This window comes from Dermatophagoides farinae, chromosome 1, assembly GCF_024713945.1.
Source record: "Dermatophagoides farinae isolate YC_2012a chromosome 1, ASM2471394v1, whole genome shotgun sequence".
Taxonomy (NCBI): Eukaryota; Metazoa; Arthropoda; class Arachnida; order Sarcoptiformes; family Pyroglyphidae; genus Dermatophagoides; species Dermatophagoides farinae.
The window spans coordinates 3,221,617-3,245,402 of NC_134677.1; the positions used below are offsets into that span (position 1 = coordinate 3,221,617).

General features: G+C 33.2%; 1 protein-coding gene across 2 annotated transcripts; it reads right to left on the reverse strand.

The window, feature by feature from the left end:
- Positions 1-593: 593 nt before the first annotated feature.
- On the reverse strand, positions 594-23,574 carry LOC124492176 (discoidin domain-containing receptor 2). Of its 2 annotated transcripts, XM_047054998.2 has the most exons (11): positions 23,035-23,574; positions 22,130-22,974; positions 8,949-9,832; positions 6,045-6,177; positions 5,748-5,982; positions 3,432-3,582; positions 2,871-3,358; positions 2,581-2,815; positions 1,623-2,514; positions 1,192-1,561; positions 594-1,130 (listed from the first exon to the last, which is right to left on the reverse strand). In XM_047054998.2, exons 3-11 carry the CDS (start codon positions 9,238-9,240, stop codon positions 918-920), a joined length of 3,009 nt encoding a protein of 1,002 aa, XP_046910954.2. In that variant the 5' UTR covers positions 9,241-9,832; positions 22,130-22,974; positions 23,035-23,574; the 3' UTR covers positions 594-917. The 2 variants fall into 2 exon arrangements, with proteins under 2 accessions (XP_046910954.2, XP_075587850.1); XM_075731735.1 differs by lacking the exons at positions 22,130-22,974; positions 23,035-23,574 and adding an exon at positions 10,237-10,362.
- Positions 23,575-23,786: the final 212 nt, after the last annotated feature.

Consider the following 23,786-nt stretch of genomic DNA (forward strand, 5'->3'; position numbering starts at 1 on the left):
CTGGTGAACACGAGGTTACCGGGTGCCGTATCAATGTAAAAGTTCAGTCACAAAGCAAAAGCAAATGATCATCTGACCGACTGGTCATTCAAAATTCAATGTCAAAGAGATTAAGATTAGTTGTGCATGTGAATGAAAACAGGCAACATTTTCTTAGCTGATCAATGACGATTAAAGCGCTCTCATTATCATTCGATTGAAAAAACCGGATCAACCGTACGAATTGATATGCTACAAAAAGAGGTTCTCGCCGGACTAGAGTGACGTTCAAACTGGCCAAACATTTCCGTATTACTCATACATACTTACGATCAATAAGGTCAAGGACAAGGTCTTATCAACAAACATGTTCACTATTATGGTATCATAGATAAAATCGAAACATATATCCATAGCATTGCATCGAGGTTACCTACAAGAGATAACAGCTCATTATCGATATTAATCATCAACTAAAACGACAAACAAACATCAATAGCTAAGAACGAAATCATCAAACTTTTGGAAAATGGTGCGAAATAACAAAATTTCACTTGTTGTTGATGAATAAAACATTGAAACGATCCAATCACATTGTATATCAATAAGATATATAAAGGTAATAATAATTTATTGATTTTTGAAAAAAATGAGACAATATATACAAAAATATTGGCCAGCCAATTTAATTGTTTGAAAATATACAGACACATTATTATAGTAAATGTACAATTTAGGTGGGCATTATGCTTTTTACAATTGTATAAAGTGGTCATCAAATTAGCACGAAACAAAGAAAATCAGTTCAAATAATAACAAAAAAAATTACATTTAACAAAAAAAAACCAAAAAAAGGTTATCACAATTCGTGTCAATGGTTGAGATATGATCACTCAATTTAAATTCTGTCCATGATGATTAAAAAAACCCAAAAATGTCTATAGCTGATGTAAAGCCAGACTTTTTGTCTGCAGAAAATGAACTATCTCGGTGAATTCTGGACGAGAATCTATCGAATGTTGCGTACATTCGACAATCAAATCATAAATATCATCAGGACAATCTTTCGGTTTGGTCAATCGAAGTAGGCATTTAGAATCATTGGAATCGTTGAATGGATGGTTGTAAAAGGCTGAAGAGGAATCGCATATCTTTCAACAAAAAAAATGACATTAATGGTTTTCGTTAGATTTGATAAATTGCAAGACAAACCTTTTCCACATGGTCATCGTTAAAAATCTCAGACAAAAGTTCATCATCACTGAGTAATTGATGAGGCAATGACTGACAGTATTTCATAATCTCCCAAAGAGTTACGCCAAAGCTGAACACATCACTTTTGCTAGTGAAAGTACTTTTGATAACCGTTTCATAGCTCATCCATCGAACAGGAAAAATTTGTTGGTAATATTCATTTTTGTAATCTTTGTTCGAGGCACCCGTATCAGTGATTTTAACTTGAAGATTCTTTTGATATATGAGACAATTCCGAGCGGCTAGATCACGATGAAAAAAACCATGAACATGTAAATTTTGCATCGCTTCAGCTATTTGTCGAGCGATTTCTACCAATTGTCCGATCCTAAAGGCATATTGATTTTAAAAAATTAAATAAAAACAAATTAAAGACAAATGACACTAACCGTATGAGCGATGGTGAACAGTTACGAAGAAATTTCTTGAGATCCATATCACCATATTCAATGACCATGGCAAGATAGTCATATTTGGATATGTAACCATACAACCGAGCAAAAGTATTCTGGCATTGATTCGATAAGTGCCATTTTTCGTTCATTTCTTGCATGAATTCCTGTTGAGATTTAAGATCGTCCGAAGACAACGTTTTCAAAATGACCAATTGTTTGTCATTTTTTCGGCAGAGATAGCCAAGCTCACAGTCACCGTATTTGTTATAACCAAAATGACCATCGATAATGCTTACTTCTTTGTCCTTTAACAAGGGAACCGGAAGATTTTGTGGTGAGCCATTGCGGTTATTGTATGGAGTATTCTCATAGCTTTTTAACGAAGACGATGGTGTGGATGAATTGAGTTTCAATACTTTCGATGTATTCGATGATAGTGATGATGGGGCTGATTCGTGTTTGGGAAAAATTTGACTTGCAGTGCATCCAGGAAGTGGAGCAACTGGTACTAGCTGACTATTTCCATTACGATTAACAGCAAATATATTGTTTGCCAATCCAGTGTGGATAGCGTTGGGAGCATGATCACTGCCATTGCGTAAGAGGACATCGGTCGATGCATAATATCGAGCTTTTCCATCATCTTGGTTGATCATAGTTTTAGTAAACGAGGAAATTAATGGTTGAGGTTGGCGGCTCATGATTAGCAATGAATTACTGGTTTTGTTCGCCATAAATGTTGAGGGTCCATTGCCGATTAAATCGGGCACAGCATATTCGGGATCTGGACTATTATTAGGAAAGCCTGTATGATGAAAACGATGTGGCTCACAATAGATTGCAGACGGCGAAACATCTTTCATTGGAACGGTCGTATATTCAGAACCTGCACGAAAATGGGCAATCAAATATGAAATGAACGGTCATTCAATTCGATCGCGTGAATACTAACCAGTTATCTTTTCTTTTCGTTTGCGTGCCAACCATATCAACATGATGATGAATATGACGATGAGTAGGGCAACCATTATTGCAGAACCAATGAAAAGAAATGGCTCTTTATATAGAATATTCCTATGTGTGCTGCTCGAGGTTTGTATAGCAGTCGTAGCAATCGGTCGACTGTCAACGAAATCCAATTCATTGATTGATAATCCTCGATTGATGGGACTGGAATCAAAGGTGACCTATTTGGAACACATGTGATCAGAAGAATAGATACAAGAATTGTTAAAAACATACCTCACTAATCAGCAGCCATTTGGCAGCGAATCTGAAATCGAATTTGATGAAACGACCGATACGATGATGAAGATGAACGACTACATCGCGTGCTTTCTCTACAACCATATCGGGCATATAAGCAAAATCTTCAGGAATCGGTGCCCATTGTCTGCCATCTAAACTAAACCAGATTTGTGCCGAATGGAACACTTGTATATCCTTGGTGAAAATATTATGACAATGGAAAGTGGCTGCGGTAAAATTGCGAATGTCAGCAAAACGGAACGTAATTGATACAACACTTTGTGTATTTGCTTTCCAACCGATCCATTCGAATCCTTTATTTACTTTATAATTATCATCACCACGTATACCATCTACTAATTGGCCAAGTCCATCGCTTAAAAACCCAGTTTCTGAACGATATCCATCATATGTATGGTCAATAAGATCACCAAAACGGCCATTCAATTGTCCGTCCATCATTGAATAGGAAATTGGGCCATCTATGAGAGCAAAAGAAAAGAGGCAAAGGTCAAATTCAAATTAAGATGTAGATGGATGATACGAAAAAGTTACCTTGATAAGGACAGCCATAGATTTCAAATCGTAAGCAGCAAGTTCGGGTATATGATGAAACGGGCAATAATCGTATGGCTGTCACAGCGACCAATGGAATGGTTAAAATATTTTCAACAATCGAATACGTGTCCATGTTTCCTTGGATATCCTGCAATTTTAGAGATAAGAATTTTTTATTTTTAAAAAAGAATGAAAACAACTTTTCTAAAATGAAATTTTGGAATGTTTCCACCATAAATCATTGGCCCCCAAGTTTGAACTGCGTTCAGGATCGTTCAGAAACCAACACATTGACAATGATGATGATGTTGGCAAGCCAAATGGATTTTATAGTTGCTCAAGCATCGGGGCAGCAGTTAATCGACAATGTATTTTTGTCGGCGGCACAATGCCGAGCCAGTTATGATTCAATGTTTCTGGATGACTTGGCTCTAATCTCAACATTCCAATGAAATGTCTAGCTCATACAAACAACATTAATAAAAGGCCAAATTGATTTGATCGAAAAAAGAACAAAAACAAAACAAAAGCCAATTCCGAAACGATCAAATTCGAGTCAGAACGATCAAATCGGTAGTCAACTTAATCAAGCTGGTATATTGTTCGTGTCAAGAACAACAAAACGAAAAAAAAATAAAAAATAAACTCCGATGAAATGGATGGCTTCGATGACGATAGACAGAATTGGATTCAGGACAGTATATTCAATGCAGCAGTTAGAGGATTTCGATTTCACAGAGAAATAGTGTAGCGAGACCAATTCCATTTGTTTGGTTCAAATACAATCGAATGAAAAAACAATGAACTCCAATCCAATTTGGCTACGGATATCGTTAACATTATGAAGGTGTATGTATGTGTGTGTATTTCGTGAAATGAAATTCTTTAGATGGAATGGCTGTTTTTTTTTGTTTTATGTATATGGGACCACATCGATCATCGTATTTTCAAATACATCAACTACCTCTAATACTCGTCGTGGAAGCCATCCATAATTTTTATGCTATGATGGATCTCAATTTGAATATAGGTCCTCAAACACAAATGCACATTATCCATATATATATAAAATATAAATTTGGGATAACATACACGGGATATACAACAGATGTTCCGATTCAGGCCCCTTGTGTTTCGACATACCACACACACACACACTTGGCGACAGACCGCATACACTTCATTTCCATGCATATTGACTTTTTTTTGTGTTGGTTGTCACAAATACATTCCATGACAGATTTACATCCTACGAATATTGACTATGAATTGGAAGCTATAGATCAGGAAATCGAATCCAGATAGAGGATCGATTAATGTAAATTTGGAAATGTTTATAAGAGAATCTAGTTTCAGCAAATCAGTCCAGTACACGAGAGAATGCATTTGGGACATTTAATAAGAATAGAAAGAAGTGAACATCAAAGATTCTTAGTGCTGTGTACTTCTTGGTAATTTAATTCAATTAGGCCAGCTATGCATATTCAGAATAGAAAAATCTTGAAGTGTCTAATTTAGCCTAAGTGCTGATGGTATAATATGCAAATATTCGAATTACAAAAAATGGCGCCATAGGTATGGGCATCCATTCTCAATGGAGCGATTTACAGCTGGACAGAAGCCAATTAGTAGCTAGCTAGCTTGATTGATCCCATCCATATACCATAGTTGTTAAGGCAGGAATGAATTCAAGTTAAATCGACAATGCAAATGTTTTGTATATGGAATTCCTCCTGCTGCATCGTTTTTACGAATAACGTACATTTGGGACCGGGAAGAATGCATGCCCATTTTCAGTGATAAGTAGAAAGGAACATTCTCATCATCATCATTTGAATCGCTTTGTTTGAAGCGGTTAAAAATCAATTTAGCTCGGCTAAAATGAATTTCATGCTCGTTTGACGATGACATCAAAATGATGGCCGTATGTTCATAGTCATAGAGAAACGAAACATATCGCCATCATCATCTTGGCTGATTGTCATCTTCGTCATCCATATTACAATTATACAAGCAAATGGCACATTATACTATACTTGACAGAATACGTGTTTAACATGATAATTCTACAATACATAAAACACATACGTTGTTCGGTCATGGTGATATTGATTTGAATTGTATGAAATAATTTCTACTTCATGTGATACAATATACGCCCGTGGTCTATGACTTTTTGTTATGGATCAACGGTTTGAAATCACTGATATAGACTAGCATTATGTCAATCAAGAGGAATGGTTTTGATGTATGTGTCTTTTAGTTGTTGCTGATGACCAGTAACCGGGCAACAGATATGGTGTATATACTTACAAATTCTCCATATGAATTGCTCCAACGAGTCCACTTGATACCATCACGAGAATAGTTGAGCCAGAATACTTCGGCAAATTCAACTCCCATACCGTTACCAAATCTTCCTTGTGTGGCTATCTTGGTAATCACAAACGGTTCAGTTAAATTGATTTGAATCCATTCGTGACCGGAATTGGTTTGGTTAATTTGACTGGATGGACACCATGCTCCACCATTTAATTCACGATTCAGTCTGTATATAATGACAATGGTTTAATCAAGGCAAACAAACACACACATATTACAATTACAAACCTGGCGTTTTGTGGTCCAACACTTTGTTCATTGTAGCTAGATGAAGCACTGAGTGCTGAATCGGGTATAACACCGGATTCCATACCGAGAGCATTGATTCCATTCGGCTCACATATGGATGTAAACGTTTGTTCTAACACAAAAAATCAACAACAATGAAAAATATTAAACAGTGTGAATTTGGGAATAACAATCCAATTAACAATGAGCCAAGTGTGAATATTGTTTTGCTGCTGTTGGCAATAAAATCAATTATATTGATTATAATAATAGCTTCAAGCCAATAATAGTCAACTCTAATGATGATGGCATACTATCTTTCACGGTAACATCACTTCTTTTGTAGGTTTTATCACATACTACTTGGCATTTTCGAAATTCAGATATTTAAATTAAATTAGCATCCATTCACAATTACAACCTAGTCAACCCATGCAGTTAGCCAGCCGGGAGCCATATTTTATGTACATTATTATTATACTTTGATCTAGCTATTGCCAATCAAAATTTTACTGTCGCACAAATTTGACGATATAATGGATCCAATGAAAAAAATGAAAAAAAAATCGATTCAAATCAGCTAAATGAATGAATACTACCCGGGATTTATTGCATTCAATCATTGCCCAACAGGGCCCAAAGCAATACAAGTGAAGAAAAAGCAATGCAAGCTATATGCAATCTGTGACAAAATATTGATAGTTATTAAAACCGGATATGGCAGATAGATAGGTTCACGGGAGCCATATAATATCATGTCGTTAACGGTGTTTTAATTGTATACAAAGCCATTAGTGTAACATGTTAAAGGACGAGTTGAACATGAAATTTTAAATCTTAGAGAATAAATGGCTAGATTCGTTTAGTGAAATCTTTTTAAACAGTAACATACACAAACAAACAAAACACACCGTTAATGTTCCCATTTTTTTTGTGTACAATTCACAACATTAAATGCCATTCATTAGATGCACGATTCAAAAACGATCTAAAAAGTAGAAAAATGAACAATTTTAATCGGCAATAGAATGAATCGATGTAAAATTTTTTTTGTCAACGACAACTTTGGCTCACACATATAAAAACACAAACACACACACGCAAACAGGATCGATAAAAGTTTTTTTAAATTGATATTTGAACAAAAAACGAATGAAACGAAAAGAAAAGCCCCCTTCCTAGATGAAAGTAAGAATGGAGCTAGAAAATTAAATTTTATTCTTTTGCAATGTCAAACAATTTATTTTGTTTTGACACACACACACACACACGTTTGTACATATAGATTCTAAACGATTTTCGAATATGCTGGAACAATGGACAGACACAGTGTTCACGATTCATTGCCAAACAATTAACTCAATAGTGGATGTGATGATCAATCATCAAACAATGGGCTCATCACTATTTTATCATTTATGTCGATGGTAGGGTTACAATGTATGTATGGCGTAGGTACCCGGGTATTGGAATCTGGCCATTGTTTTTAGGCCTGATAAATCTATCATTAGGATCTATCTATCTACTGGTTGAAAAAGCAATATACTATCATGATTCATCAACAATGGCTGTAATTAAAATATTTCCCCACTCGAATTAATAATTAGAATTTTTTTTTTGATGGGACCATTTGATATTCGGCCAATCGGACTAGTAACTTGATACTACACACACATTGGCATCCGTTGACATTATCTGCTGCTGCTACTCATTTTGATCATGTAATCGAGAGAAGTTTTTTTTGTTGGCGGTGGTATATGTTCGATAAGTGTCAAGTTCAGTGAGCTGTATTGTCGTTACATTTGCATACGTTTGGAAATCCACAATTTTTTTTCTGGCCTGTCATCAAGCCATAGTTGACATTTTGTTTGAATGGAAACATAGAATGTATAAAGAGACAGACAAAAAAGAAGAGAATGAGAATCACTTCACTTGACATACACATGAATGACAGCCAAGCCGGTGATCATCGTAGCTACCGTCGTCTTATGATGTTGGATGCTTTGCTTCTATTATGAACTCTGGTACACTTGTCTGTCAAATAGGATTTCTGATCTCTCAACAACAACTATAAATAAAAAAAAGATGGCCTAGACCAGAACATGGAAGACTTACAAATATAAGACATCGACAATACAAACATTGATGATCAAAGAGAGAATTGTGTATAAATTTTGTTTACATTTAGCTTATTATTGAGTATGGTATAGAATGTCCAGCAAGAATATAGCTATCGAGCCCAGTCAATAGCAAAGGGAAAAACCAAATATTTACATTGGCATTGACCAAATAAAGATCCATACTAAACATTTAACCGAATCTAGACGATTCAAGAATCGAAGAATGATCATCTATGCATGCTCTGCTATTTTGATGTTGCGATTGAAAAATGACTTTAATTTTCAAAGATTTCCGTGCCAATTGCATCGGATACATTTAAATCGACTATGAAAAAGAAAGAGAACGTGCCAAATCAATTACATAGGCAGCCAATTGGGCCGAACGGCAATAAAAAGAAAACTCAACCCATAGTTTGGCATTTGATAGAATTGGAGTTGCAAGATGGTTGGATATGGCGAATTCAGGATATGTTTTTATGCGGATAGTTATTCAAATTGGCTAGAATTGGCGAATGGAGAAAGAGATCCTAGGCGGATGCTAATTATATAAATTGATGATTATATTTCATAGGCAAACGAGTCAGTTAGTTTTTGAGCTTGAATGAATGCTAACATAACGGAACGGGAGAAGCAGATGTTCAGGCAATTAGTTACAGGAGCTATTCTTTCTATTTTACAACATTCATAGCTATTATGACCGATTTATGGATCAATCAACTAAACCACAGTTAAAAACTGTGTTCAATAGGTGAATGAATGTTATAATGCATACTATTTTACATACCGAGATCATTGAAGGATTCGAAACATTCAATGTGGCCAACATTTGCCAAAAAACATACGGTCAAAAGCGCGCACCATATCCAGATCAGGAAAATTGAATTGCAGCTGACAATAAGTCGGTTCCAATATTGATGATGATGAACATCTATGAAATCATCTTGATCATGACAATAAAGCTTTTTGACCGTTGTTTTTGTTGTTTTTGATAATAATGATGATGTATAAGACAATTCATTGACCCGACCGATCGATAGCCGTAGGTCATCTGATTGACGTTTGAAAGATGATGCCATGTTTTGGATAAAACAATCATGTCACACACACAAAGATACAGCACCAAATTTAACAATAAAGGTGCCAAAATTTTTTTTAGCTCAAGTGTAGCACAAATAACAATTGCACATTGTTTACAAAATTGGGTACACCAGTTTAGGAATAAAATCACAAAATGGAGAGATGAAAAAAATTATCCTCTAACTGAGATGAAACAGAAAGAATGAAGATGTGATGAAAAACGGTGGTGTGATAAATCGAATTGTCAACTATGGATACAGAATTGTAAGAATCCTATAAAATTATCGATGATGCTCAACAATAATCGCGTGACCATGTGTCTGTTCGACCCGTTGCATCGTCTTAATTATAATTAATATATCGAGTTCAAATTGTGCTGAAAATGGCGTCAAATAATACCAGACTGAAAAAAAAATGAAATTCGATATGACAATAACTTTGTTCTCGATGCTTGAATCAATGAAATCAAATCCTTCGTTGATAAGATGGGCTGGTTAACTATGAGTGTTGATGGATGAATGAATGGATGGCCGATTGCAAATCATATCATTCGAACCATCAAGGATGTTCATAGTTGGCTTAAATGATGGCCTGTAAAAAAATGACAAAGAAAAAATAAATAAATTGATCAATAATAAAGAAATGAAAATGAAAATATGATATTGAGTTTATTTGGATCAAAGTCCTAAAGTCAAATGACTGAAAATAAAAATTTTGGCCACCTAAAAAAACAAACGACCGATGGTCATCTGTAGCTAGTGATAGGTTATGGTCAAAGCATACCAAAAACACACATGATGGTGTTATACGGTTGATTATTTTTTCATATGGCCTCTTAACCAAATGCTTTAAAATTTAACTAAAGCAATCGGAGCAAAACGAACAAATTGTATTGCTCAAATGACTTAATGTCACCAATGAATGTATGTAGGCGTGTATGAAAACAAAAAGGACCTTTCAATCAATCAAATAAGAAAAAAAATAAGCATTCATACATTACGCTCTTCTCAATCATTGAAAACTGACATCTCTACCATAGTCTACAGTTGACCCGTGTCAATGGTGGATAGACTAGCAATAATCTGGTCATTGCCAATCATAAATCGCGTATGGTGTATACATCTCATCATCTACATATGGCATATTCTCGTTTTGGATATGGTTAGATGACGACAATCCAAGAATGGAAACGTTTCTAAAAAACGTTGCCTGGATGCCTGTTGCCGTTTTTCACTAATATTTTTGTGTGTGTGTGTGTGTATGTAGCACTTGCATTTAAAATAATTTTTTGTCAAGTGTATATTTGTCAATCAAATACAATATATATGGAATCAAATTAGGTATCACAAGAGTTGTGATTAAATCAACAAGTCAAATATTTCTTTTTTTTTAAGTAAACCAAACTAGACCATTTTTTTGATTGCTAGGTTCTTATTTTTTTTTGTTGGTAATTTTGGTCTGATATTTTATATTATAAACAAAGAACATATGCACCACCCTATCATTTATGAATCAATGAACATTTGTTCATTTCGGTCTGTTTTTATGTATTGGTGTATAAACAATGTGTTGTTTATGTCAACATTCCATTGTATGCAGCAATTGTATACACACTCTCATCAAATTCTCAAACAAGTGGATAAATAAATTATTTCACAAATGAAAAACGCTTTTGTTGTATGTGTGTGTTCCGTTTTAGAATGGCAATATATAATAATAAAGCAAATCGGTTCCAATATACAATTTAACAAACAACTAAACAGACTGACTAACAAACAAACAAACAAACAAACAAAAAATCAGCCATGACAGCCATTTAAAACAGAGAGAATGGATAATGAATCAAACAAACTTTTCTTTCATTTTGTTTGTTTGTTTGTTGTCTAATCGATTTGTTTCGACACATTTACAACCTAATCAATTCCACTAAACGGATTGAATCGAATCGACCGGAATCGATAAAAACAGATAGTTGTTTACAAACAAGTTGAAAAAAATTGGTCATTCTAGCAATATTCACTATATATAAGAAATGGTAAAACATTTCTAACAATGTTATCAAATATAAATGGCAATTTTGAAATTCTACCCGTCTTTTTTTCTCTAATGTTTTCAAACATATGCAGAAGCAAATGGATCGAACAAAATAAAAGAGAATCGGAATGAATGATGGCCCTCGGGCTTATTTTATTATTATTATTATTTGCTTATTTCATTCATGCCGGTTATATGGCCATAAACCAAAGTAGATGAAAAACGAATCATATATATTGTTTATTGATAGTAAAACTGAGATTTGAACAAGAAAAAAATAAAAAAAAAATACCGATAACAAAAAAAAATGAAGCTATCATCATCATATTTGTATTGTACAAAGATATTAGTAAAGTGGAAATAAAAACAAATTCACATTGTACCGAGTGTGCACACCAATATTTTTGGGTGATGAGTGATTCCATCACCCAGAAGCAATATTTCTAATGATGGAACCTATACATACATAACAAAAAAAGTGAATGGCCCATTAACAGTCTTACTATCTTTCTAATGAAAATAGCAGTTTTACTCATATGAATGAAAGCTATATTGATAGTAGAATGGCGATGATAGTGGAATAAAATCACATCGATAGATTCATGAAAATAGCCTCGAGATTTGTAAAGAAAAAAAATCATTTGGATTCATTCTTTGCAAATATTGAAACTATGATTATTTGAATGTACAAAATAGAATTTCTCGTTCGACAATTCAACTTCAATAGTGGACATTGGAATTTCCGTTGAAAAGTTAAGATTTTGGGTATTATGTTCATTGCTACTGAATGTGTGTATGTATGTTTATGAATTAAGTAGTGATCGAATACTCTATCTAGATAAAATGGACAGTGCTCGACAGATGCTGTTATTTATGTTAAGATCAAATATATTTTCGCTCAATTGGCTATTGTAGTCGTCCACTCTTGTTGTGTGTTTATGTGTGTGTGTGTGTGTGTGTGTGTGTGTGTGTGGTCTTTGTTTTGTGTTGAATTTATCCATTCATTCTGATCACGATGAGTTATGTTTCACATTTATATTGGGGTTTGCAATCGAAAAAAAAACTGGTCATTCAAAACAATTTTTTCCCTCTTCAAATTCAAACTAAAAACAATTGAACTTGGTGAATACTGTCAGGTAAGTGTAAAATGATGATGATGACGGTGAAAGCATCAAATCATTTGGAATTAGAGAAAAAACCAGATTTTTATTCCATTTGAATGGGCACACAGACACAAACATATACTTCAAATTGGATTAGTGGAAAACATTCACACAAAAACGACTGAGGATTCGCATGTAAAATCACATTATTTATCTCATTAACAAAATATAAATGTCTATTTGGCTATTTGGAACGAGGAACTGATATGAGGACAATCAATTCATCAATGTCAGATTAATCAATTAGTTGTATATAGAGAAAAAAGACAATGTGGATAAATTAATTTTGTTTCAGCCTGTAGAATTTAATCTGTTTATATGAGTGGAATTCAATACAAAATAAAGGGCAAAAACATTGCTAGTAACATTAGATGGTCACATCGGGTATTGATCTCATAATTTCAAGAAAAAAAAGGAACGAAACGTGACAAATGATTTTAATGTTGGTGCTAATTCTTTAGAATCAAAATGATAGATACACCATTCAAAATAGGCCAAACTCTTTGTGTGTGTGTGTGTGTGTATGGCACATAATATTTCAGCCAATTAACAGTTTTGATCGAGAACAAAAAAAATCATCATAAATATAATAAGAATAGACAAGTAAAGAAAAAAAAATGGCCATAACCATTTGTCATGGACCATGTTTTTCATTCATTATATTCGTGATTCTCATCATATCACATAGAAGAAAAAAAACGATAAAAACGAAATAAACTTTTGAAAAACCTAAAATTAGAACTTACTGCCAATACCAAAAATCTTGTTTTCATGAAAGAGGGGAAACTGATTGTATCCAAATCATCATCATCATCATCATGTATTTTGGTTGTGTAAATTGCTATAGATTATTATCTTATACTTTACACAACATTGACGGGCAATACATAGAAGAACATTTTATCACAAACACACACACACACACACACACACATAGAAAATTCAGACGAAGAAATGGTTGAGTTGTTTTTCCAAAAGAAAAAATGAATGAATCAAGATGCTTGCATTCAATAGAATCAATGCCGACAGATTTTCATAAATAAAACAAGAGGATATCAAATATGATAAACAATCTAGATATGAAAAAACGAAAAATTGATTCTAATTAAATGAACAATAACTAGAAAAAAAGGTCAGATCAGTCACAATTGATAAAATAAGAACAAGGAATGTGATGCATTCCATTCCATTCATTTGATTTGATTTGATTGGTGGAATATAAAAAAAATTTTTGAAAAAAAACATAATGAAATCAAAAACGGGGTATCATTCATAACCATGACAAGTTGATTCATATGATTTAATCATCCACCAACTATCATCATCATCATCATCATCATCATCAGTGAATGAAACAATTTTAATGTGTGTGTGAACTGAATTAATAGCGAATAGATTGCATTATATGATATGATTATGGTTATCGGTGTGTGTGTGTGTGTTTGTGGTTCTATTAATTGAACCATTTATTGATATAACGAGTACATTACTAAATTCGATTGAATTGCCGATTTCACTGATGATGATGATGATTATGGTGACAACAATGGATATATTATAAGATGAAAATGTGTGTGTATGTGTGTTAATTTGACAATCACAACCAAAATAGTGATGGTGGCCATACACACACACATATATTACCCATCCCTAACATATCAGTTTAAAAGTAAAAGTTTGTTTGTTTGCTTGTTTCGATTCAATTAATTTCTAAAATGAATTCTCAAACAACATAAAACTATCTAATAATAAGGCCAAGTGAACCAGGAAAAATCGATTAGCTTCAATTATTGTAGAGTTACAAAAATGATGATGATCAACTGAATCAAATGGAATGCCAAACTACAATCGAATTGTGATGATCGATATAAATCGTGTGTCGAATCAAACCAACGGAACCATATATACACAAACACATACATATACTAAAGTAGAGTTTTCTGCTTATTGTGCAAAAGTTTTTCCTTTTATTTTCTTTCAATCATTCATTACCAACAAAAATAATACACACACGCAAGAATAGAACATTAACACTATACTTTTTTTGGATTCTTGTTGTCGTCAACACAATAGACAAGGTAGATTTTTTTCTTGTACAATAACAAGATCAGCAGAAAAAAATGGCCACTAACAAGCATTGATCCACAATATAATGAACACACAATTCAAGAAAAAGAAAATTGGTTCCATCTGAGACAGTGGTACAAAGAGGTAGCATCAATGCTATTAGTGATTAACTATCGAAAATGTTGGAAATGGTGAAAACAAAGCGATTGTTGTTTTTGTTGTTGTTGTTGTCAATGTGAGTGTATATGGACAACAAACGATGTGGCCCATTAATTACTATTGTCCTAATGTCGTATGGAACTATTCTCACACACACACCACCACCACCACCACCACCACAACCGGACAAATGCCGATTGAAGAAAGTTCAACAATAACAACATTGTTCCAAAATATTTTGAATCATGAAGTGTTAGAATGAAAATTCTGCTTTGAGAAAATGTCGAAAATTCGAATCATGACTATGAGAGGAGCCAGAAAAAAAGACGCTATTTTTATGCCAATATCAAAATATAAAAACTTTTTTTTTTCTTTCACAAGAAATTCCTAAAAACATCGATGCATGATGCTTTAGACCATCATCAGTTGCCAATGAACGATAAAAATAATTTAAATTTATTATCTCAAAAGCATTGGAAAAAAAATTTTGGGTTACAGATAGATGTGAGCTAGACACGAAGATGTCCAATGAGATTCTCACTATCCATTCTCACTATTGGTTTATTTGGCAATCGCAGTCTAAAATGTATAGAACTAACATACATTTATAGTAGACATATATGAAAACAGACATACGGTTGGGCTTGCAACATCAATCCTAATTTATTTTTCACTCTCTTTTCACAAACATACATACACATATCCCCATAATTCAATTCCGGTGTATCATATCATTCAATATTGGTTATGGAATAATTAAGCTAATAGTCATCGATTGCAAGAGAGAGAGAGAGAGAGAAAGAAAAAGAGAGAGTTGATTAAAATTGATTAAATCGACTCTCTCATGCTGTGTGCTTGTTAATGTGTGTGTTTGGTGTGGTGTGTGTGAATAAGCGAAAATATTGAATCATTGAATCATTTTGGCAAATTTGATTTTCAAGTGTTGTTCATTGTGATGATTGCCTAGATTCATATAATGATTAAAATTAAAGGCACAACCGATATAATCAAATATTATGACAGATTGATGATAAATGCAACGGATGTTGTCGTCGAATGAGCCAGTGGCAGATTTTTTTTTAGCTGAAAATAATTCAAGGCGATGAAAGCTTGAAATAGTCACAAAAAAAAATCTATCGTCCATTTAATCGACTCCTGTATGGAATCTCAATAGTTGATCGATGTTTGGATAAGGTCATCATCACATCAGATGGTGATGATTTGATGGTGAAAAAGGCGGTCAAGCTGATCATAAATCATTTCATTCTGCAAGATTTGATCTTCATACATCTACGCAAATAAATTTTTCAAGATTCCACATAGACTGTATTACTTGATTATTATTGAAGCTTATCAAACAATTGGCAAGGAGGTCACCATCGTCAATCTTTTCATGCACAAACAAGCAGTCAATTTGAACATCATTAAACTATGGTCAACTAACAAACAAGATTTAAAGATTTAATAAAATCTAACTTAAGATAAACAAGCTGATGTCTAGTATATATTGAGATTAAAGAGTAAATCTACTACAAAGATGATGCATGGTAATAATGAGGTAGGCTACTGAATCTAGTTTATTTTAATCACGCAATATCTGGTCATAATCGATCAATCAAAATCGAATTGATTAGATAATTTAATCATTTTAATGACCAATATACATAGCCTAATCATATGCATGTTATTTTCAAGCAACCATACAATAGACAAACCACAAGATAAAACGACAAGGAGTTGAAAGGAAAAAATCAACAATACCAAACAAACTCAATAATAGACCAGATTGTTATTCAAGGCTTTTGTTTTGATTATGATTGTCGTAAATTATGTCTGACAAGTTAGAGACCACATTTTTCACAAACACATATGCCAATGCAATGTAATATAATGGATGCAATGTTATGGTTATATAGTTCTATAAATCAATATTCTGACATGTGATGGCTGCCTGCATGCATTGTGTGTTGTACAATCACAATCGAGTGTCGAATAATTGCCCAACTAGACATAATTATGACATTATTGAGGCAATCGAACTTCCCACATCCGATTCCATGAATCAAATTACCATTTGGGTGTTGAATGCTCATATATAGTACTCATTCAAGGCAATCGATTCATCGATGAATTACGACCGTTATCATTAGCAACGACATTTGCATTGATTGAATCGGAAAAAAATTGGCTAAAGAAGAATCAAATAGATCTGGATCTGATCAGACAGGACAGCCAATCGATATGAATCAATCGACAAATGCCAAAGGTTGAACTCCAAATCCAATAATAAATACAAAAAAAAAATTTCAACAAAACAATCAAAGACAAACCTAAAATGACAATGGGTTTACTTCAAGATCCAACCATATTAACAAGCAAGCTAGTCAATTGCTTATGTTGTTTTCGATTATTTGTTTAGTTGACTATAGAGCTCAAAAACCAGATATGCCATCGGTATTCGCCTGTTTACTTTCACATCGACAAACTCAATATCTATATCAAAAGGATGCCTATCCAAATGAGCTATTTAGATCGGTTTGTGAACAACATAAAATGAGCTACACTCATTAAATGAGTTGCACAGCAATTGAACATGACGCCATAACATGCATAACATGACCACGATCGATTGATTGACCACAATAGAGAAAAACGAATATGACCGAATAAGTGGGAATTATTGGCAAGTTAAACTAAAAAACGGCAATTATTATTAAACAAAGATTATAAATTCGGTTATGGCTAGTTCCTTCCATTTTATTCAAGCTAATTATGACGACCATTAAAAGCTATAGTTGAACGGAAAAACATTGCAAAATGTAACCATCATAAATGAATTGAAACAAAGTTGGCAAAAAAATAAAATAATGTATAGATATGGTCAGTGTATAATGTTCGAAACAAAGATTCTTTTGTTGTTTTTTTTACTATAGCTATTACTACTAAAGTAACTAATTAAAAAAACCAAGATTTGGACATTGGTGAAGGCAATGGCCAATCAGTCATCGCCCTTTTTTTTCATCACACACACAAACACACACAAGCTTTGATATTGATCAATCGAAAGGTCATGATGACCGAATGAAAATAAAAATGTGAATACATTATCGAATAACAGATTGATAACCGGTAAAATTAGTAATAGCTTAATATCTCTCAACTATAATTTAAAAATGGATTCAGGAATTCATGATGTGCCGATGTTGAATAGAGCTGTAAATCTGTTTTGATGCCAACTTTATCAATTGTTTTTCCAAACATAGGCCAAATGTTTGTTTATATTTCATTTTGGCTTACCATTCATATTATATTAACTTCATTTATTTGTTTTCGGTTTGTCCACACATACAAACATCGAATAACCTTACCAACTAGTCTATGTACACAAATATAAAAAAGAGAGAAAAAAAAGGAAACCATTAATGGTAGTACAATTGATTCAAATGTGAACGAACGATCCAAGCAACCGAAAGCAAGTAACCAAGTTTTTGGGCGTCCTAACACTATGAATGGCTATGGCTGCTGTTTGGAGTGAATAAATGCGAAACAACATATGAAATATGAGATTATTAACAATAGAGTTTATTATAACTAGCCATATATACACAAAATGACAGAATCATATTCGAATTGTCGTCGTTGTTGTTGGCAGCCAGTCATTCACTGTAAATGGTATGTATCATTAGTCAGAATGATTCTTGCCTAGTTACGCGACCCCAAACACACAAAATGTACGTCATCATCATTATTATCATCATCGATAATTTGGTAACAAACTTTCTAAAAACCAAAGGCCCTGAAAGAATCATTTACAGATGACATAATTCGTAAGGCACAATACACTATACAATTGGTCCAAAAACAGTGCATTTGACAATCAAAGGCAGCCACATTTTTCATAAACACACACACACACACACACCAGAAAATTATCCAAGAATCTTGGGTCCAATTTTAATTCATTCAAGTATTTCGGCCATCGATGATGATGTCCGATGCAATGACCGATGATTGGAAATTTGATTCTATTCGAATGTATAAAATTGGATTCTGATTGACTGGATACTCTTATAATAATAATGTATTGTATGGTTACCAAACCATATCATGATCAATTCAAACGGATGAATCCAAGGTGTGTTTGTGTGTGTGTGTGCAGAGAATCCTCAAATTGCAAAATAAGTATAATAGAAAGGTCGGTAACACACAACAAAGTTTATTATTAGTCGATCCGTTTCAGATAGAATGAAATGATTGTTCCATCATCATCAATAGATATGAATCGAACAATGTTGAAATTGGATCACAGAAAACAGATATCAAACAAACATTTAGGAAAAAGCCAAAATCGAATCTAATTATAACAACGAATAGAAGAAAACCAATTCATTCATTCAGAAAGCGTCGAGTGGAAATTGAATTCTCTTGGTAAAGCTAACAAGATAATATGTCTGGCCATCATTTGGATGAATCTCAAATAAAAGTGGCGTTGGTCAAAAGCGATATAGACCATCTGAGTCCCCGAATCAATAGTAGTGAGCTGGCCAAGAAGAAAAAAAACGATTCGATTAACTTGGACCATCCATCCATCCATCCCCAATGATAGTATTGTGGTCGATCCTGTGTGTTTGGTTATCTAATATCCACGCAAACACACACGAACATTGAGATAAATTGATTGAATTTCCTTGAAATTATTATCCACACACTTGGCATCCAAAAAATATAGATATAGAGATGAACACACAAACATCTAGAGTCTATTGATGTGTTAATCAAACAATCGACAATGGTTTTCATCCTTGCTATGATATGTCTGTCCATCACAAACACAAACAAAAGTATATACTATGAAAACACAAAAAAAAGCAAGAGCAACAGTCATCAACCATAATAGAATTCTGATAGAAAATTAATCGAAGCGTATTAGATCTAAAAATAATTAAAAATCAAATTCAGATAAAATGTTCCAATGTGTAAAAAATTTATAAGCAAAATATATTGACTATATATATGGGTTTTCTTATGGTTTCCATCAAAAATTGCTAAATTCACTTAGAATGATGGATTCCCGGATAAACACACACATGTACATTGTAACGACATACACACACACACACACACATACAGAAAATAAAGACAATGTCAATGAGAAACAATTGTCTTATCGGGTAGAACAATGAAAAAAAAGAGAGACTGAATTGACATTATGTTATGAGGAAATCCAATGATAATAGTAATAGTAACTAGAGATAAATACAACCGAGGTGCGAAAAAAAAATCAAATCAAAATCAAACTAAAACAAACCTATGTTTTAACAGAAACTTACAATAACATTTACTAATTTTTTTTATTATTAAATGATAGTTAATCAAAATCAAATCAAAAATTGGTTTTATCTGATGATGATTCGATTGGAAAAAAAATTGGGAAAAACAATCAGTGCAACCGTAAAGAAGTGTAGATTTTCGGGGGCATCGAAAATAAAAACCGAGTAGGATGAAGCCAAAGCTTGAATTAAATGCGAAGAAAGCAAATATAGAGATGAAGCGATTTTAGTTAATGAAGACAAACGTTGTTTGAATTTGTCAGATTTGTTAAACTGTAAGCGAATGCCATTAACAGCTTCTTTTTGCCTTATTTCTGATCATAATATATACTTTGACAGGCTACAGCTTGATGATTATAAATTTGTTTGAATGAATTAAATTAGATACACATGGATAGAATGAGCCATTAAAATACATGCTCACTATTGAATATTTAATACTGAACGACTTTTTTTTTAACAAAGCATCGACTGAATAAAACCGACAATTATCCTCCCCCCCCCCACAAACACAAAAAAACAACAACAACAAAAATGGATCTAGAAAGTATTAGATAGATAGTTCTGACATAGCAACTCAGCTGTTCACCAAATTTTTTTTTTTTTTTTTACAAGATGGAAATTCGACAGCCGTTATTGAATTTTAAAATTCTTATTATTACTGTTTTGAGCTCGTTCGGTTGGTTAGTTTGTGGCTCAAAAACACCATTGACATGGTCGAGGACAACGGTTAGTGTGTGTGTGTGTGTGTATTATGATTGACGACGACTCGTTGAGTTTTGCATGGATACACAAACCAAATACAACTGTCAGTCAATCTACCTATGATTAGTATGAATCCAAAAATGTTGAAAGTGGGTGATGTAAAAAAAATTGGATAGAAGACTCATTCAATCCAGATGACAGCTCTACAAACAATGCACAAACACGTAAAAATGCACGGTGGTTGTCATGGTTATAGTTAGTCAGAAAAAAAACCGATACATTTGTTAGTTATAGTAATATTGTTGGCATTTTGCATTTGCAACTATAGAAAAAAAACAAGAACAACCAAGAATATACAGCATTAATCAGCTTACGATTCACCGTATACATACAACAACAACAACAACAACATGGCGTCACAATCATTGGATAGTCATATTCAAATAGCAATGATGAGAGAAAAATGATGGGTTCCCTAATTATAATATGAAGCTTCCAGTAGAATTTTACATCACAACAAACTCGTTTCTCGTGTTCCGGACCAGATAATTCGGGTCCCTGACAGATACTTTTTTTGTGTTTATATTTTTCATATTCAATCTATTATTACACTACTACTACTACTACTAGATTTGTAATATTGCAAACTTGTCAATGTAAAGAGATAAAAAAAAATATATAATGCATTCAATTCAATGACATGACATGCATCATAACTTGAATGGTTATGGCCAATTAAGGCATGATTATTCAATGGTATCAAGTCAATTCTCTATGTGTGTGTGTGTGTGTGTAGCTAACTTGCAAGGAAAAAAAAGAATTTGAATCGGATGAGCAGCTAATTATTATTTTGAGTTATATTTAATTAATTTTCTTTCTATTCCTACTATTCATTCCAACCCATTCAAGAGATCAGTACATAACTAACCGCGCAAATAATAAACAGTAGGAGGTAGACATTTTTCTATTGACAAACTTTTTTTTTAGATATTCTACAATCAAAAAATGATGTCATTGTTTCAATCACTGTGTTTTGGTCGCCAAACGCACACACACACAAGTGTCATTCAAAACTCTTGCCATACAATCTGCTCTTTTATCAATCAAAGGATAATTTTAATTAAACCAAATATTGCATTATCATATGGATCATGTGCAATGAAAAGATCAAATTTTTTCCTGATCTTTTGGAAGCTATAAATCTACGAGATATTAGTAAAATATCAACATTCTATGAATACTCGAATCTTCGGAAAAGTAAATCGAAAAAAAAATTTCAATTCACTACAGTTATTTAAACAATTTTTTTGAAAAATTTTAGCCTAGCAAAAAATTGACATTAATCATAACAGTACAATAGCCGATAGTTATCTTCAAGGTGTAACATACATAACTAATTGTCTTGTTTATGAATTATGTATCATAGATACCTGTTTTACCGAGGGAAATTCAAAGTTAGAAGGCAATGATTTATACCAACAGAAATATATAAATTGCCAACAATTGGCCAGCAATTTATCATCACAAAGAAAACGTTGTAAAATGAGGATTGTTGAATAAAATCAATGTTCACATTCATTGAAATTTCTGAAACACATTCACCATAAGATTCAATCGATCATTTTGAACATTTTTAGCTAATAATAATGATCGTTATTGTTTTTTCTTATAGTTGTCACCGTTAAATCTGATTCACATATTACACACATAAGAAAATTTGATTGTTCACAAGTTGACAAGTGGCTGATAATTGAAAGCAACATCATTCTTCTAAGGCGGGTGTGTCACTGGGTTTAGGAAATCGTCTTATCGAATACAAATTCGTTTTGGGTTGTCATGAATTGTACGATGTATTCATCATCTCAATGAAATTGAAAATTCAAACAATTTTAAACATGGATTCAAATATCATCATTGGCCTCACAAAGAAACGTTATACATACGTACAGTTCAACGTGATGGCCAAACGTCGACTGGCGCTATACACAAAATGTGCAACTTTTGAATGCAGTGTTTCCCGGCAATCATTTTTGGTGTGTGTGTGAGGATACAGTGATCCCGGTAACAATCAGCATTGCTTCTACTCGGGACAAAATACTACCACCACTGTGTTTAGCAACATAAGCAGCAGATCATTATTACGTTGGCCGATCAGGATCCAATATTTTCGATATCGATAATTTTGATTCATCACTAAAAATTGAAAATGGTAGTCAAATAAACGACCGATATTTTCCAAGCGTGGCTATACGATCGATTGATGGCCAATTGTAGTCTAAAAAAATAAAAAAGAAATCCATGAGAACCAAATAAACATAAGCAATGTAATCTATACAAAACTTGGTGAAGAGGAATGAAGATTGTGTGTGTGTGTGTATATTATAATAGGATGGTTAGTAACGTTCACGTAACCTGATCTGCTTATAATGGATACGAATCCGTAAATCCCGATCCATCGATCCTATTGAATAGTTGTCGTATCATTATGTTGATTTTGATCATGATGATGATGGGAAACAGTCCATTTGGCGTGTGTGTGTTTTTTTTCTTTACAATACACACCTCCATGCAAGGAAAACAGATGAGAGTGTGTAAGGTGTGACTGCGGGTGTATGTGTGTGTGGCATCCGAAATGGCCTTGTTTTACAATTGATGGCATTGCTTGCTGACAGCACCAAAACCACAAATTCCCATCCATTATTCTTCAACAAATTCCAAATGGGAAAAAACATGTGAATATTGATAATGGATTGCTACGAGTTTTCGAATATGAATCTAAACAAAACAAAAAGAATAGAAAGAAAAAATTTAGAAATGAAAACCAAAATTGATTATATTCGACAATGAATGTTATAGATTATCATTTAACAAACACACTTTAATCGATTCGCCTCTGCTTATCCACATATAGACAAACATACATCCTAATTTTGTAGATAACAAAACCTAGAAACAAACACAAACACAGACATATACACGATAACGATAAACTATTGACTAGACAAGTTGATTCTGTTTTGGTTGAAATTGAATCTCAATGAAGCCATAGCTATGATCAACTTGATTGGGGCCAGTTGCATATATGAA